Consider the following 19792-nt stretch of genomic DNA (forward strand, 5'->3'; position numbering starts at 1 on the left):
TTGTACTATGGGTACAAGGCGACGATATACATACTTATATAGATAAATACATACTTATATACATAGAAAACACCCATGACTCAGGAACAAATATTTGTGTTCATCACACAAATAAATGCCCTTACCGGGATTCGAACCCAGGACCATCGGCTTCACAGGCAGGGTCACTACCCACTAGGCCAGACCTGTCGTTAAACCTACCTAATCTACTTATTGCAGTGCTAGTCTCAAATCTCAATAAGCTTTATGGGCTTATTGCATCTCTCTCGTGAAAATTTCTATTTACGGGTTTTTTAGTATAACTATCATACGCTGGTAACACTGACTTGATTACAGCCGGCGCGACGGCTCCGCCTATTGCTATTGCTATAAATCATATAATATAAGTACTATATTTCTCGCTGCACGAGTTCACGCTCGTAGGCGGATTAAGCGATTTTTGATTAGATATAAACCGAGTTTTCTAATATACTAACCTTCCCTGGCTTCCCTATTATTTCTAGTTCACGGTTACGTTCCAGAGATACCTAACGTATCTTCCGTAAATCGTTACTTTCGCGTATTCTAATGTGGAACTGAACTACGTTCGAATTTTAAGAATGGGTGCTAAAGTGTCCCGAACGGATTTTGAGTGGGTCTACACAGAGGAGCCTCATGCTAGCCGCCGGAAAATTATTTTAGGTAAGTTATGACGCCATTATTGCATAAAAACAAAACCTATATCAGTAAATCTCCGAATGTTTGCTAGAAGTTTGAAGTCTAAATGTTGATGTCATATCGAGTATGTAACGAGGTATGAACTCATTTTTTTTTATTGTCTATGTTGTAAGAGTTTTTTTAAGCACTTAGTCAGTTGTAAAGGTTTGTAGCTTCCTATGTATTTTATGATAATAATGGTCATTCGAATATCAAACCACACACGTGATTATTTTTCTGCATAAATGAATGTATTTTCCTTTAAGTAGGCAAACTATTTATTACAGATGTAGTGCATAGGGTCAAGGGTCATTGTGCTAGTTTCCGTCCATGCTCTAGTTTTCGTCCACTTGACGGAATAGCAACTAACATATAAGATTTTTTATGTGCTACTTGCGAAATATCATTTTTATGTTGATAGATATATTGTTTATACATTAAGGATTACAATGAGACCAATTGGTGCGGCAAGGTATGTTTATATTCAAATTTCGTCAAGTGGACGAAAACTAGAGCTGGACGGAAACTAGCGCAATGACCCTAAATGGTTTTCCATCGTATTTTATCGGAAATATTCGTATTTGTCATGCTACTTCAGTCAACAGTGCGTTTTTGTACTTATCTTATCCTTATAAGTGTAATAAACTGGTTTTATAATTTGTTTTACTACTTTACTACAATATGCTATAAAGCTAGAATTGTGAAAGATTTTTTTCCTGTGAAACATGTTTACCTCCAATTCCTAGAGTAATAAAATAACTATATTTGTAGGCTATGCTAGGTAGCTGAAATAAAGTTTTGTTTTTAGGGTTCCGCACCCAAAGGGTAAAAACGGGACCCTCTTACTAAGACTCCGCTGTCTGTATGTCTGTCCTTCGGTCAGCAGGCTGTATCTAATGAACGGTGATAGCTAGACAGTAGAAATTTTCACAGATGATGTATTTCTGTTGCCGCTTTAACAACAAATACTAAAAACAGAATAAAATAAATATTTTAGTGGGGCTCCCATACAACAAACGTGATTTTTTTGCCATTTTTTTGCGTAATGGTACGGAACCCTTCGTGCGCGAATCCGACTCGCACTTGGCCGGTTTTTACTATTATGATCCTATAAACTGAAATAGAACACAATATTTCATAATAGTACATTATGATACAAGTGTGCTAAGTTGGTTATTACACACGAGGCGATATTGTGCGCGCGAGCTGTAAGCGAGCGCGCAATAAGAAAGCCGATGTGTGTAATGACCAATGCACACGCGTTTCATACGACGTTTTTCAACACACTTGCGAGAAAAAAAAAAGATACTCATATTAATCAAATTTTAATAGTTAAAACAGTTAGTATTGTGTGTTGCATCTGTCATACTGCCGGCCGCCCCTCGCCCCGGGCGCGGGCGGGCCGGCCGGGCCGCGCACCGCGCAGGCGGTCGGGCGCGCCGGTGCCCGCCAGTCCGAACAATTAAAGAAGGCTCCCTTTCCATGCATATTATTAGCAATCAGTTAGCTTCTTAACTCAGTCGGATAATATAATGAAAATGCACTAGTGGAATAATACACTGAAAGAGCACGCGTGTTTAATATCTAGGATTATGAGACAAAAATCCGTGGAATAAAAACGTCGTTTTGAGCAAGTGTGTTGAAAAATAATTTAATTGGTTCCCTAGTTACATAGTAGACTATCTAATAACTATCATATACAAAGTTCCAAGAAAATATATGCCTATAATATTTAAGGAGTTCCCTAGATTCCACGAATCCCATCATCTGAACTGCGTTTAAACAAAAACGGGACCAACTTGGGACTATAAATACATTCAAACAAAAAAATAATTTTCCAAATCAGTTCAGAAATGACAAGAGTTCTGAGGTAACATACCTACATAAAAAAAAACGGTCGAATTGATAACCCCCATTTTGAAGTCGGTTAAAATAGTTATTTACGATACAAGTGCGGAAAAGAGGAAATTCGAAAACACGACCTATTCGCACGTGTATCGTACAACGTTTTACAGTACATATGGCCCTTTAAACTTTCGACATATGCACGAAAAGTGCGAAAAAGTAGCACCATATGTACTGTAAAGAACATTGTCACTATTTGAGTGTTTTGTGTAATACCACAATTACCACTATTATATTTCTTAAGGAGCAATATGTATGTGTCACATAGCAAATCAGTTAGTTCAACAATAACTAAGTGTATTGAGTAATCGGAACTACGTGACTTCACACACGGAATAGTAAGTATATTGTGCAATGAGGGTAAGTACGATTTTGCAAACGAGGTCGACAGATTCACGACAGCCGCAAACTATTAAATTGATAAATAAATAAAATGACTTGAATTTTGACAACCCTAATTTGCCGAAAGGGATAGTGCCATACATTAGGAAGGGACAGCATGATTCGACCCTGAATGTTGTCAAAACTTCGGGTTTGTAGGAAGTGTCCTTTCTGTACGGTATAGTTTTGCAGTTGGGAGTTTTTATGGCGAGTCACGGTGACATTACAAAATCACATACGTTCCTACTGTTCCTAGTGCAATCTCTGTTACTCAAATCACGACAAACGCGGAGCGTGACGCTACTGACGCTGTGACTGTAAGTCGGCTCTAATCGGGCTCAGTCGGGAGTGTTCGGAAGTGGCGAACATTGGATGACGCCTGAGGCGCTACCTCAAATATCATGCAGTGACACCAAGGGCCTGACACTCTTTGATAGAGAAAGATAGTCTTATTGCGATTCCTATAAGAGGAAAGAAAAAATAGTGCCATGCTTTGTCCTTATCACCGACCGGGTTTTTTTTCATGGTCGGGTTATGGCAGCATAGGTAGGAGGCGATGGCGAAATACCGAAATTTATAAGTGAAAGAGAAAAAGCTGCTGCCATACATTAACCTGTCAATACATGAATATGTCTTTCTCTTACCCCTGGTCGCTCGGTTTCATGTCTATAACTACTATACTATGTCTATGAGTGACACGGATAACAAGAGTGACAGTCACGATGACTTTCCACTGTGACTTTTTTGGAACGGGATCGTCAGTCACTGATGTCAAAATGTAATGGGAAAACCATGTCTACAAGTTTGGTCTGATCAGCCACTTATGAGCTCATGAGAGTAAAAAGTAAAAAGCCTTGATTGTTGAGGTCGCCGTCATCGAAATCGATGTTTATTTATTTAATCGTATGGCATGCATGTTTAGGCAATCAGAGTACAGCTTTGAGGTTGTTAAGCCAGGTAACCACGTCGGGTGTCAGTGCATCCAGGTCCTCAGCTGGGCCAGGATAGGAGTGAAGCGGGCAGCGACGAAATATGTGCTCAGTGGTTTGGTCTTCTTCGCCGCACTTGCAGAGGGGAGACTCCTTCCAACCCCACTTAAGTTGAGAATAATTACAGCGGCCATGACCTGTGACAATCGATGTGGAGGACTATATATACTATTACTTATTCTGTGATAAAGAGTTAATAGTTTTTTATCAGTCTTATCACTTCTCATTTCATAAAGTTTACAAACTCACTTACATGTTACATGGCATAACTGTAATCTCTGTGCAGCATTATAGGTGTTATTGTTTACTGATAATGATAACAGAGGTTTTTTAAACAAGATAGATAAGAAATAAAACTATGAAAACGGATTATATCGCGTATACGCGCGAGGTGTAGGGTTGGAGCCGGAGTAGTTTTTATCGCGTATATATATATCTTTACTTGAAAATAATTGTATTGTATAACTAGCCTTATGAACCGATTTTGCATGTACAACCAGCCTTAAAGTTTATAGTCTATGATGGTTCATTATTTTTAGTATGTGGGTATTTTTGCACTTTGTAGTTTTTCCTCAGTCACCCGTTGACCACGAACGCTGTAAAGGGTTCGAAACGTCGGGATGTATTATAAATTCAATATACGCGATATAATCGGTTTTCATACTTTTATTTCATGAGTAACTATCGCGGTAACCGAAGACAATATTAAGATAGATAAGCCTGGTTTAGTGATTCAGCAGCTGACCGCCTGTTATGGATTATGTCATCAAGCAGATTTCTTTTTACTGTCCTTGATAATGCGATTTGGCGATTTCCAACACATTTTTTCGCAATTTGCTGGGCGTTTCTTTATCGAAATAGTTAGCACTATATTTTAGGCAAAGTGGGACATTTTTTGCATGAAAAGTAAAGAAGCATTCCACGGGCTGTCCCGTACAAAAGAATTTTATTTTGTGTTACTACTAGGACTTTTTTTTTGCTGTTTAAATTTAGGCTGATGATTATTATTTAGACATATTTTTGACCATCAGAGAAAACTGTTAACGTTATCGTTATCGGATACGTCAGTATTTTCCTACTGTGATAATAAAATTTCGATGTTTCTGAGAAAAATCAGAATCGATAATGAATGAATCGGTGGACTGAATCGTCTTATTTCTCATATTTTTGTAATTGGTGTGTAGGTAATTTAGTATCATTGTCTTCCTAGCGTTATTCCGGCTTTTTGCTACTGCCAAAGAATAAATAATAGTACTTGGTACAGAAGGTTCACTCTCTAACAAAACGCGTCTATTACGACAGATATGATCGCTAGGTGGCGCAAGCGCGAGCAGGCGTCCGTTCCGTAGCAGTGCGCGGCAACTACTATGGCTAGACACCAAAAGCCGAGTCCGCTCGGTAACATAATCCGAAGAATTAGTGCAGGCACTAGTTTTACTAAAGCGACAGCCATATATCTGACCATCCAACCCAGTCTTATGATAGTCATACATACTGTCATTATTATTACGTCGTAAACTGCAGACATACAACTCATTCGAACCAGGATACTTCGAACTTCGAGTCATGTTAATGATTTTAAATTGATCACTTCACAACAACATGCTAGAGCGGCCCACAGTACAATGTTAACAGTATGGCCATACATATATACAGGGTGGCCAAAAAATAAGTGCATTCCCGTTGTCAGGGAGGTTTTGGGATTAAACAGATTATACTGAGCAACTTTTACTTTGGGACTAACCACGAAATGCATTAAAGCAATACAAAAGTCAGAACTGATAGTCAAAGTCCGACAGTCGTACTTCACACGCGAAACGCTTCTAACAAAACGATAAGTGAACGTGACGTCAAGGTCACTGAGAGCCCATCTTGAATGTATGGAAAATAAGTACAATTGCGATTTTGTCGGTGAAATGTTGCGTTTATGCATATATTTGCCTTTTAATCTTTTTTGGATAAAATGTAAGGAATCGAATGGTATCTTTACTTTATTCCTTTTTGGAAGTTAAAAAACTATTTTGAAGCTTTTAGAGCCTGTATTTTTTTATCATTTCCATATATTATTTTAATAACCATATATATTATTGTGATAAATTGCTCATTAATTGCTATTTTACTACTTTTTTATAAAATTCAACATGTCATCATCCCTATTGTCGTACTGTTCGTTGTTCTACTGTGCCTTAACTAGCAGTTGTTTATTAGCAGGATTGGCGCAAAACAGCGCTAAATACGCATATCGTGGGAGTTAGCAAAAGATCGGAAGATAACTTACTTACCTCATTTCATTTGGTTTTATTTTAAGCCTGTAAAGTGTCAATTACATCCACGGATGCGGATGCGGATATTTAAAGGTTCACATCCGCGGTTGTGGATGCGAATATTCGCAACATCCCTGGTCCTGACCACTAGACCACCCGATGAACCTATACCTACACTCGATAAACAGTCTCCTTCGGCAGTCTGCTAAAAACAGCTTGTAAGTACACCACCTATTTATATGATTAACAAAACTTTTTTTCTTTACAGAAAAATATCCGCAAATCAAGCAGCTCTTTGGCTACGACCCCAACTTCAAATGGGTGGTGACCGGCATGGTGCTATTACAGCTTATAACACTACCCTTTATCCAGTACCTCAGCTGGCCGATGCTGATCGTGGTAGCTTACTGCTTCGGAGGAGTTATCAACCATTCTCTAATGTTAGGTGAGTTTCTGTATAATTAGCTCCATGCATGAATTTATTTTTATTTTTGGATTCATAATTTATATCGTTGGAACACCGGAAATGATAAAAATACTTTTGTAAACCTTAACATTATTTTATTAAAAAATATTTAAAATGTTGAAAATTTTTGAGCGGTTGAAACGCTCATAATTTTTGGCGCGAATTCGACAGAGCGTGATGACGTCACACGTTGGGCGGCCCAACTGACGTTTGCTACTAATGACACTAATCTGTCGAACGCGTGACGTCACGTGGCGTTTCGAGCGTTACGCTCACTAGCTTTTCGCGGGCAAATTTTTGTACTTTTTATTTATAATTTTAAGCAATTAAATGGTAATTTAAAAACGGAAATGCATTTGTAACATGATATAACGGTAACAAACATCCGAATAAAACATATTTCGTTCAAATATAAACTTCATGCATGAGGCTAATTATATAAATTTAACAATAATTTTGTTTGGTACCTTCGATACTTTAAAGTCGTCGAGAATAAGTATTTTGTACATTTGCAACTGATGCAATTATTCAAATTCCTGATAAGAAATTGTATCAAACACTTACTTAAAGTGGTTATTGTCATACGAGTGGTACTTAGAAATAAGCATGCTGTGTTATCAGATCTCTAGATAGTACTGCAACAGTGATTATTATCAAATACCTATATTACTATACTACTACTACACGGAGGCTAAAAAATAAGTGCACTCCCGTTGCCAGGGAGGTTTTAGGATTATACTGAGCAACTTTTACTATGGGACCAACCACGAAATCGCAGAAAAGAGAATTAAGTAGACAGAGTGCTCACTCCATACATCAGTTTTTTTACCAAAACGACTATTATTTTCGTAGTCGACATCTAGCGTCAAGTAGCGGAACTCTCAGTACTGCTACTCGACACCAGATGTCGCGGCAAACAAAAATTCAAATGCTCAACGATTTTCAGCTAATATTATAACCAGAGTAACCGAAACTATTTTCAACTCCTTCTGCTTTTAATGTTAGTTATAAATTGTGCCATTTTCAACCAAAAGGGTACTTATTGTCGGTTATTAATAAGGCGCTATTTCCATATAGCTTCAATTCGAAATCAACCTTCTCGACAAGCGACAATGTGGTACCTTTTGCTTTTCAACTCCTGCTGCTTTTTATATTAGTTATAAATTGTTGAGCAATTAAAATAAAAACATTTACAACCGAGTCTATCGGGGAGTGAAACCTTTTGAGAGCGTTTTAAATCGATGCATTTTAATACTTTCCATTTTTCGTTGCAGCAATCCACGAAATCGCACACAACCTAGCCTTCGGCCACGCTCGGCCGATGGCGAACCGACTGTTTGGGTTTTTCGCAAATCTGCCCGTCGGCGTGCCCGCCTCCATCAGTTTTAAGAAGTACCACTTGGAACATCACAGGGTAAGTTCGAAACTAATACGACATTTACTTCGTCAATAACCTTAAGGAAGGATAGAAGGTGCAACGTTGGCTTCAAGAGATGGATACAATTCTATGGCTTTAGTGAAAAGGGGTACCTCGCCAAGTGCAGATGAAAAGGGTGTAAGTTCCATAAAACACTTTCACCTGAACTGCGCAAGACTTGAAGAGGAGAAGAGCTACACAGAAATGTACTTAATGGGGTGACAATAAAAAAAAAATACAGCTTTCTATTTAACCAACATTTTGCCTAGCGGTAAGGTGTGTAAGTTTTAAATGAAAAGTTGTAGGTATGAGCCCCGGCTTATTGTAAAAGTAAGTTCAGTTGAATCATTTGAGATTTACCAATCGGTGATGGAAAACATCGTGAGGAAATCGGTCTAATTCCCTAGTTTGCTCTCTGAGTTGGAATAGAAGGTAAAATGGCAGTCGCTTTCGTAAAAACTAGCGTCTGCACCAATTCCTGGAATTACGTTGTCAAAGTGAACTTCGGTTCCTGTAGGATTACACTAAGATGACGAGAAATACACTTTCCCGTTTATTTCCAGTACCAAGGCATAGAAACCATAGACACAGACCTTCCCACGCTCATCGAAGCGAAACTCTTCAACACTACCTTCGGAAAATTCATCTGGCTAATTCTCCAGCCGCTCTTCTACATGGTGCGGCCGCTGGTGGTCCGCCCGAAGCCTCCAGAGCCTCTGGAACTTGTTAATGTGATCATACAGTTGTTCTTTGACGCTTGCGTGGTTCAACTGTTCGGTGAGTAAACTCATTCTACATATAAACTTATAAAATTTCAGTCTTGCTGATTCCCGTCCATTTTACTACCCAAATATCTGTTAATTCTACTTATTTTGTACGTGCACTTCATTGTTTGTGTTGGTAAATAGATCTTTTTTTTTCTGAACGTCTACAGACGTAGCTTTGTTTAGCCGGTGCGCGCGGTCAATGACCTTACAACTGTTTTTTGAAGTGTGCGTGGGGCAGCTGTTAGATGAGTACAAAATTACTTGTTTCTCTTGTATACCTCATCGTGGCGACCCAGCTAAACCTAGTTCCTAGCCCTAGTTTTTAGCCGACTACGGCAAAGGAAAAGAAGGGTTATATACCTAGTCGGCTCATAAGTTCTGTCATATACATAGTATCAAATAAAATCAAAAGTTTAAGTTTATTCCGTATAATTTGTACAGCGTTTGAAAGCTTATAAACTAGAGAATTCAAAATGACCGCCATAATTATCTACACAGGCTTGAAGTCTTCGTGGGCAGTCGTCAATGGATTCACGCACCACTTTCATGTCGATATTGGCCACTGCCGTAGCAAGAGATTTTTTCAGCGAGTCTAGATTTGCATGAGGTTTTGAGCACACCTTTTCCTCTAAATACTGCCATATTTTATAGTCTAAAGGATTAAGATCTGGGCTAGAGGAGGGCCAATCTTCATGCCGTATAAAGTCGATTTTATTGGAGGCGAGCCAGGCTTGTGTAGACTTTGCCTTATGGGCTGGAGCAGAGTCCTGCTGGAAAACCCAATGCTGGTTTAGAAACATCGTATGGGATAGTGGTTTCACAATATTAGTCAACACCGTGTCTTGGTACACTTTGGCACTAGTTTTTACTCCTTTCTCACAAAAATGCATACTAGTGACGCCCGCATAAGAAACTCCCAGCCAAACCATCACAGATGAAGGGTGATGACCTCTTTGAATACGGGGAATGCTATTAGACGCTTCTTTACTATTGCGAGCGTACACTATCATTTTGTTTATTACAGTTTTCTTCTATGTCAAAAATTTTCTCGTCCGAAAACAGTATACAACGGTGCTTATTTTTAGCGTACTTCTTCAATAAAGCTTTAGATCTTTTAAGCCTTAAAGCTTTAAGCCGACCATTGAGAAGATGGCCAGTTTTTCGTTTATAAGCACGAAGTCTCAGGTCTTGATTAAGCACTCTTTTCACCGTGTTTTTGCTCAAACCCATCTGGAGGGCCATAACTTTTTGTTTCCTAGCGGGATTTCTGGCAATGCGTGCCCTAATTGCTTGTACAACCGCTGGAGTCCTAGCTGTACGCGGACGACCGCTTCTTTTCTTGTCATTTAAACTAGAGATCTCACTGTATCTTTCTATGGTACGATACACAAATCTTAGAGAGAATTTTAAATTTTCAAGTAGCTTAAAAATTTTAGTCGGCGAGTGACCACAACGATATAGTGCAATTATTGCGGTACGGCTATCTTTAAGCGTCCACTCCATGTTGAAGAAAACAGAAAATTGCAAAATTATACTACTCAAATATTTAATAAAGATTCGAAATTCAAATGCAGAACGGTTTTTGTTTTAGGAGTTCCAAATTTAAATTTTAAAGGCCAGTGACAGAACTTATGAGCCGACTAGGTAGGTACCTATTCATACAGATGGTTGCAGCGCTGTAGAAAGAGACAGATGCCACAATCTATTTTGTAAATATGTAATTACTTATTAAATGTGACATTTTCAACCAAAAGGTACCACATTGTCGGTTGTCGATAAGGTTGATGTCTAATTGAAGCTATATGGAAATAGCGCCTTACTGACAAGCGACAATAAGTACCCTTTTGGTTGAAAATGCCACAAATATGTATGATAAATACTTGCTTTACATATGTTCTTTTTTATTTGTAGGTTGGAAAGCTATGTGGTACCTCATCATTGGGTCCCTATTGGCGATGGGTGTGCATCCAGTAGCAGGTACACTATTTATATTTACATTACGTATGATACCAAATATACTATTAACGTTTAATTCAGCATTTTAGACGCTTGATATACCTAGTATTTCTAATTTTTTTTTAAATATTTGTTATTCCAGGACACTTCGTGTCAGAACACTACATGTTCAAGAAAGGTTTCGAGACGTACTCGTACTACGGTGCGCTGAATTTCATCACTTTCAACGTTGGGTACCACATGGAACACCATGACTTCCCTGCGGTACCAGGCAGTAGGTTACCGGAGGTCAGTATGGACAGTTCCACTATTTTGTTTAATAAATAAATTGAAATTGAAATTTACCACAAGTTTATTTACAAGAGAAATGCATGAGTTGCTATAAAATACTGTAACTCATACTTAGAAGTATCTTACTGTATGACAAAAATGCCTCTTTCGGCCAATTAAATCCTATAGAATCAGGTTTTCAAAGTGTGACCCAGGAGACAAATCAATGCCAATAAGTGCTCAAAGGTTAACGCAAACTATAATTTCAGGTAAAACGCATCGCCGGTGAGTTCTACGACGATCTACCTCAACACCATAGCTGGGTGTCCGTCCTATACGACTTCGTTATGGACCCCGACATCGGACCCTACGCGAGGATCAAGCGCAAGGAGCGCGGGTTGGAGAGTTAAGCTCTTTTCTACAGAGCCCAGCTCTTTTATACAGAGTTTAGCTCTTGACTTACCGGTAAGATTTTTGACAAAGATTCATTGATTGTATGAGATGTTTAAAGGTGGATTTAAGTTTATTCTGTTCCGTTGTCCAAGGGACACTAGTGGCATAGTTTACTTGAAATGTATTATTACGTGCTACTAACATGCTTACTTTCTTAGTACATGGTCCACTATGAAAACGATTTTAAGCGTTGTTTTTCCCCTAGACAACTAACCGTAACCGTGGCAACGAGTGACACTAAAAAGTTGATTCACCTGTAAAATCTAATATAAAATCGTGCTTTAAAAATAATTGACAGCTAATGTAGCGGATGTGCGGATACATTATCCATTATTTTTTTGACGTTTGACAATTCTTCGGGTGTCAAACCCAGGGTCACGGGTCACGGTTTTTATTAGACTACATCTTGTACCATCAATGATTTTTTGATTTTGGGTAACTGAACCTGAGTTTGCCTGAATTCTTGGACTGTCAAAAAGAGCTAAGATCTTGGTTAACCAAAAAATGTAGTTTTACTGATTTGGCAACGACATAACTGATATTTATTGTATATTATATGGGGTAAAATAAATCAACACAACGTTATGAAAATGTGTGCCTAATGGCTTACTTTAGTTTATTTTTGTGTAAATACTAAATTGTATCAACAGTACAAGATGTACTTTGATTTTAATTTGATTCATATATTTTCGATGTTATCAGTTAACACGAGTCATGAATTTTTTACTAAATAAATTAACTTTCTAAAACATGTTACATATTTAATACTATAAAGTGCTACTATTAAATTATGTAAATTAGATACATAATTCGTTATTCGTTTATTTCTTAAAACCTTCAGATTTTTTTGATCTAATCTAAGAAGTTAAACCAGTGATTATACCAATGATTTTTTGCATTTTAAATATTGAATACTAACTACATCTAAGAGGCCGGTGTCGATTTTAGTCGCAAAAATGTAAAATTGATAGATTTAGTCGGTGAAATTGTACACCTTTTGTTACCTAATTGAAATAACAAGTACTGGTTTCTATTAGCACGTCTTCTTATCTTAACTTTTATCAGATCAGTTTTTTGAAAACAGACTTACTAAATTAGTAATGTTTGCTTTTCTGATGGACGTTTAGGTAAACGCGCGTAAAGCACTGATTTTGTCGCTCTTATTTGTAAATTTCGTAAAGTTTGGACGGCTAAACATGGTAATTTTGTATTACACATATCCTGTACTTGACGTTTATCAGACTACATTTTTATTATTATGACTTTGAAGTAGTGTAAATGAAAGTTAGACGAAATCAATTTTCTCCAGAAATTACTTCAAAACAAATGAAAATTTCTCTGAAAATCGACTTAATTTCAACGTAATTTTGATACTTAAACAATCTACAACATTTGCTGAAACTATTCTTATACATCAATTTGTATAATTTACCACCATAAATTTTTGATGAATTTTTAAAAACTGCCTCTTCTTTTCATATGTTACCGGTGGGTCACGCTCGCGACCTCATTATTAAAAGTCAAGATGAGAACACGTGCTAATAGAAACCAATACTTGTTATTTAGATATTACGTAACAAAACGTGTATAATTTCAACGACTAAATCTATCAATTTTAAATTTTTGCTCCAAAATCGACTACGGCCTCCTAAGGGGCAGTTTAGGTAAAGGAATTGAAGAAAATTTGTATTTTTTCATGGTATTTTAATAGTGATGATTTTCGGTTTAAAAAATTTTGTTAAATATTTCGGGTTAATAAATTATAGTCTGCTTTGAGACTTCTTTTGATCTCTTCATAAGCTAACTCATGGTAGAGGAACGCAAAAAAAAGTTTAATTACTAATTTTGAAATTACTTTAAGTGCTGTAATCCAGTAATTAAACCTTTTTTTTGCGGTCCTCTAAATTTTTCCATGAGTATAACTTTGTTCACGTCTGACGCGTGGTATATAAATGTTTATAAAATGCATATAAATATACAGTATTTGGAACCTTTTTTAGTGAAGCATCATTATCTATAAACTTTTAGATAGGTATAGGGAAAGTATTTTTGTATGTATTGTTTTTCTACATACATGATCAGATATAACGCTGGTGTTATTTTGTCACAACTTAATTTTAAGTAATGGGTTTTTTTACTATTAAAACTGTTTTTAATCAACACCGTTTTTATTGAATAGGTTATGTTATTTTTTTAAAGCGTCTTTATTTTTTAAAGAAAATACTTGTAGAATACTATGGTACGGGGAAAATATATAACAGGGAGTTTTGTTATAAAATAAGAGAAGACAAGGTAAATGTCCCGGTACTCGACACCCATAAATTGGTACCTTTAATCTTTATTCATAGCAATGATGAGGACATACAGGTAAAATATTAGTCATATATTGGGGCATTTACCTTATATAAAAGGTCAAATGTATTAAAACTGAGCTTATCAAGAAATAATAAACAGTGTATCGGTACCGTTACGGTAATTTATTTTCATTATATTTTTAAGTATTGCTTTTTATTGACCATCGCATATTGTTTCATTCGCATCGAGTTTTTAACAGCAAAAATTGGGTTTATCAACTATTTCTTATATTAATTTATGTCCCGCCAGCCAATATACACCTATAGACAAACTTAAAGGATCGCAAAAAAAAATTAATTACTAATTTTAAAATTACTTTATGTTCTGTAATCCAGTAATTTAAACCTTTATTTTATGCGTTCCTCTAAATTTGTATATGTGGCATTTTCAACCAAAAGGGTACTTATTGTCGCTTGTCAGTAAGGCGCTATTTCCATATAGCTTCAATTAGACATCAACCTTATCGACAACCGACAATGTGGTACCTTTTGGTTGAAAATGTCACATATGAGTACCTAACCCAAGCCCACACACGTAATAGTACATTTTACAACTAGTGTAAAAAGACATTTCACACGTGTTGTAAACGACGTTTTTTAATACAATTGCGAAAAAATAATAAATTAATATATCATTAGTAGAATCATACCACCAAACCAAACCAAAACCAAAAGTACCTATACAGCCCTTGATACTTGAGCTGCCGCAGCCCGCGATACCTTCATACTCGTGCGCGCCCCGGCCGCGGCCGCCGCGGGCCCGGCGCGGGTTGCTCAACGACACCGAGGAGTAACGAGTGAGGCCCCAGTACCTGCTCAAGCTAAATTACATAAAAACTGCGTTTCGAAACTATAGTTTGGAACTAAAAAGTAAAAAGCACTAGTTCGAGAAATTGAGCTTCTCGCACGCTACGCAGCCACAAAAAGTACCACTTTTTGAGCAACTGTATTAAAAAACACATTTTACTAACATGCTTACGACCAGGGATTGAAACTGCTTTTTTGCAAAAACTACGAAATAACCATATATTATTTCGAATTATTTTATACTCCGAATGTAGAACTCAGTTGTGTGTTTAGATAATGGCTTCGTATTATTAGATTGCCCAATAAAATTAAAAATGAAATAATTAACAAAGAACGAAAAAAAATACGTTCCCATAAAAAAAATACAGGTCCCTGCTTACGATACACATTTGGTCAATTTAAAAGATATAACCTTAACCATGGTTTTAAGAGTCACCCAGGAGACATAAAATCGCAACAAGTGACGAAAGTTGATACGCCCAATTGCAAAAGTGATGGTAAAAATAAGCTTTTTTGTGTATTCGATGTCAGGGCATTTTCACTTATTAAAAGTGTACCATTTACTTTTTTTCAAAATTCCATCAACTTTTGGGTTATTTCTACTCAGAATCACGAGGACTATAGATTTAAAAAGAAAAAATATTTCCCCAAAAAAATTTCAGTTACAAAACTGACACCCAAAATTTGTATGAAAAACTGGGGCCACTTTTTCTTCGTCTCATTCAATAGTACGAGTACTTGTGATTCTGAGTCTAAATAACCCAAAAGTTGATGGTTTTTCGAAAAAAAGTAAATAGTACCATTTTTTCTGAAAACCCCCATCAACAGTGAGCTAGTATGCGGGTTTTATTCATAAAAATAGACTAAGATTTATTTTTTTAATGTGACGTTTTCAACTAAAAAGGTACCACATTGTCGGTGGTCGATTTAATTTTGAAGCTTTATGGAAATAAGAGTCTTATTGACAACCGACAAGTACCCGGTTGGTTGAAAACGCCACTAATTTTAACTATATATAACAGAGGCTTACCTAAATACATTATACCTATATCTACACTAAAATCTTTATTCGCAAGATATGTTATTTTTCATCATTATCATATATTTAAGAGTAAGTCTCTTGTCGGTGGAGCAATTTCCATGTTTCGGTCCTCTGCCTTCTCTTTGACGTTATTTTGATGCAAACCTTTTTAAGGGTTGTTTGTATACTTATAAGCAATGTAACTGGTCACTGTAAATTTCCATAGAAGAGACCTTTTTCTTTGCTGTTCAGTATTTATCAAAAAAATAACGTTCGAATGGATACCCAGTTTATTTACTTAGCATCCAATATTTTATAGGGTCGCCTTAAGTCCCCGGCAAGCTCGGTTCTCCATACAAACGTAGTTACGCTCGCATTTTAAAACGACTAGCTAGATTGCTCTGAAACTTTGTACTTACAATAGAATAAGGTATATAGTCCTGTAATTAGTTTATGTAACTTCAGATACCATAAATCAAAAAATATAGCGAATTGTCTCTCGCGGCGTGAGTTATCGCGCGTGTAATCATGTGCTAGCCGTGATGGAGCTATATAAACTAATTACAGAACTAGGTATACCTCATGTCATTGTATATGCAAAGTTTCATCAATCCAACACGTAGTTTTAAAATTACAACGAAACTCCGTTTGTATGGGAAGGTGAAAGTCGGCCGAGCTTGCTGGGGACTTTCTTTTAACTGACTTCTTTAGATATATATATATATTTGTAAGGTAGATATACTGTTATCTAATAGGTACCTCTCTGTGCCTTAAGAGCCGTTGTGCATTGACACGATTTGATATTATAAATAAACATATTTAGGCATATTTGGGACAATATTATACAGATTAAACTAGCCCCAAACTAAGTAAATTTGTACTATGAGTACTAGCCGACAAATCATGTATATATGTGACGTTTTCAAGTAAAAGGTAGGTACCACATTGTCGCTTACCATACGGACGAAATTTGCTACTATCTTTATACGAATAACCTGTCAGAGCGTCCTTATGGCAAGCGACAAAGTGGTACCGTTGCTTGAAGACAACACGCTTTCATAAATAAATAAATACTCAGATACATACAAAACAACCATACTCAGGAATACTTATTTACGATACAAGTGCGGAAAGTAAGAAGTATATATTCGCAAGTGTATTGTACAATGTTTTACAGTACATGTGACCCTTTAAGTTACATAGGTACAGGTGCTTATTCTCGCACTCGGGAAAGTAGCAAAATAAAATGTCCTTACGGGATTCGAACCCAGAACCTCCAGAAAAACAGGCATATATGCACAAATCCTGCTTTGCACAACTGCTCTATTTTGTTGCATTTTATCATTCTTGTCATCAGTTGTAAAATTTAGAGATAATTATCATTTGTAGTTATATTTAGTTTTCATATTTTCTGAAACCCAGTGTATATATTCTTTAAAAACTCGGGGCTATTGCGTATAAGGGGTATACAGGCCATTAAATATTATTAGCGTATAGTATCAACGTTATTACTACCAGAACTTCATCGCTGATTATTTTGATAACTTCACAGCATTGATTCAGTGTTGTGATACTATGTTTTCATTTCTCATGCTCTGAAAGTGGGTCGTTATTGTTCTAAAAAGTGTGCAGAAAATTATACTAATATTAATTCTAAGTACATTTTTTTTACGATAAGCAATGAAATTTTGTTTTTAAATGGATTTGTTGTACAATTTCCATTCTGATAATTCCCTGTTCCATAAATAACGATCTTTTTACATAAATTGTTAATTGAAACTACCCTCAAGAAATACTATTGAAGTCAATACTTAGACTTAGCCGTGTTTTATTAAATGCACATGTATTTTACTTTTCTCGTATTCGAAATGAAAAGTAGTGTTTTACTCTAGTGAAAGGCGCCATTTCAGTCTCGGATTATTGAGCTCTCACTGCGTTCGAGCGCCAAATTACCTCGACAGAAATGGGTGCCTTTCATCCCTTGGTTACCAATCTACTATTCTAATTGTCTTTAAACAACTTACATGCAGTTGCTAGCGCATATAAATGTTTTATCCTTTTTGAAGTCGTTTTTTTTTTAATAATTGATAAAAAAAGTTTACACAGTAGCAGTTTTATTTATCAACTGACGATATTACCCCTTATCTCAAGTAGGCCCGGTTATGTATGTATTGCAATACTAAAATATGTATGGAGTAATACTCGAGGGACAAGTTTTTGGATATTATTATGGTGTAGATTTTTAGATGAAATCGCTGTATTGTATATTGCTGTGCAAAAAATATGATCTGTGTTACTGTTGATGTAATGAAATATATATTTCCATAAATTGTAATTTTTGTTTTATTTCTTAAGAAAGTTGTTTTACTAAACCCTTGTTTTCATAACCCAGATAGCTACTAGCACTACCCCCCTTTGACTGCCAAAGACGTCAAATGACGCGCGCGGCTTCAGCCCAATATCAACCTTCGTGCATTGCGACAAGGTTCACTATGACGCGCCGAACGCGCACGATAGGCTGCGGACTTTTAAATGGCGTTCAAAAAGTTACATAAACAAATTTTTATTAACCTTTTCAACGCCGCGTCAAACACAAGCTGTCACTCGGACGTGTCACCGAATTGTCGAAACTGAAATTGAACTTTATGCCCATGCAAGTAGGTCTATGCTGCTCTGTGGTCTGTGCTGTGACGCATTAATCCATCTGGCGTTGGACCTGCGGTGCCGATATATCCGTCATTGGCGTCCAGAAGGTTAATGGTATCAATCTATTAGGTTTGTTTTTCGGATCAAATGTCTATATGGGAACCATTGCATTAAAGCAATACAAAAGTCAGAAATGATAATCAAATTCCGACAGTCTTACTTCACTCGCGAAACGCTCCTTACAAAACGATAAGAGAACGTGACGTCAAGGTCACTGAGAGCCCATCTTGAATTTATGGAAAATAACTATGCAATTTTGTCGGTGAAATATTGCGTTTATGCATATAGCTATACAATATTTTTTGGATAAAATGCAAGGAATCGAATGGTATCTTTACTTTATTCCTTTTTGCAATGCAAGTTAAAAAAACTTTAAATTTTGAAACTTGTAGATCCTGTATTTTTTTATCATTTCTATATATTATTTTAATATCCACATTATTCTGATAATTGCTCATTTGCTATCTATTTACTAAATTTTGTTATAAAATTCAACATGTTTAATCATCCCTATTGCCCAAGTAAAATCGAAATTTCGTTATCTAACATCTCTGTCACTTGCATATTCGAGCGATAAAGAGGCAGATAGCGAAATTTCGGATTCGCGTTTCCCGGTAGGTCCTCTGTAAACACCGCCTTGATGCATCAACGTCATGTTTTATTATCTCTGAAAGCTTGTCAAAATACTGTTAAAGGCACTCTATGGTTTACTAAAGGGGCTAGTGCTGCACTCTGGTGGCAGAACATTGCAGTGATACTCCCTATTGGTGCGAAAGCAGGACAATAGCATCTGGCATATAAAACAGAGATTAGGATATTTTTAGTAACTCTCTCAAAATGTAGGGAAGGGTAATACAAAATAAAATCAAGTATATCTGTCAAACATTTATTCAAAATGTGCGTTATCATTGTAAAGGCAGTTCAAGGCACTAGACAGTTTAATACTTAGTACAAGTTCAATTACATTTTGCATTAAGCCTTATTTCAGATTTTAGTCGCAAAAATGTAAAATTGATAGATTTAGTCGCTGAAATTGTACACCTTTTGATACGTAATAGAAATAACAAGCACTGGTTTCTATTAGCACGTCTTCTCATCTTGCCTTTTAATAATGAGGTCGCGAGCGTGCGTCCCCGGTAATATATGAAGAGAAGGGGCAATTTTTAAAAATTCATCAATAAATTATGGTGGTAAAGTATACAAATTGATGTATAAGAACAGTTTCAGCAAATGTTGTAGATTGTTTTAGTATCAAAATTATGTTGAAATTAAGTCGATTTTCAGAGAAATTGCCACTTGTTTTGAAGTAATTTCTGGAGAAAATTGATTTCGTCTAACTT

At 36.4% G+C, this 19792-nt stretch overlaps 1 protein-coding gene across 1 annotated transcript; it reads left to right on the forward strand.

Moving 5' to 3' along the window:
* The first annotated feature begins 476 nt into the window (after positions 1-476).
* Positions 477-11641, forward strand: LOC134753534 (sphingolipid delta(4)-desaturase DES1). The gene is made up of 7 exons (XM_063689444.1): positions 477-681; positions 6504-6680; positions 7976-8115; positions 8682-8895; positions 10797-10862; positions 10984-11129; positions 11381-11641. The coding sequence occupies exons 1-7, from the start codon at positions 600-602 to the stop codon at positions 11519-11521; spliced, it is 966 nt and encodes a 321-aa protein (XP_063545514.1). The 5' UTR covers positions 477-599; the 3' UTR covers positions 11522-11641.
* The last annotated feature ends 8151 nt before the right edge of the window (positions 11642-19792 follow it).

Source organism: Cydia strobilella, chromosome 27, assembly GCF_947568885.1.
Source record: "Cydia strobilella chromosome 27, ilCydStro3.1, whole genome shotgun sequence".
Classification (NCBI taxonomy): domain Eukaryota; kingdom Metazoa; phylum Arthropoda; class Insecta; order Lepidoptera; family Tortricidae; genus Cydia; species Cydia strobilella.

Coding starts and splice junctions, on each gene's coding strand:
- LOC134753534 (XM_063689444.1), top strand. CDS start 600: ATGGGTGCTAAAGTGTCCCGAACGGATTTTGAGTGGGTCTACACAGAG. Junction 6,681..7,975: donor CAACCATTCTCTAATGTTAG/GTGAGTTTCTGT, acceptor TTTTCGTTGCAG/CAATCCACGAAATCGCACAC. Junction 10,863..10,983: donor GGGTGTGCATCCAGTAGCAG/GTACACTATTTA, acceptor TTGTTATTCCAG/GACACTTCGTGTCAGAACAC.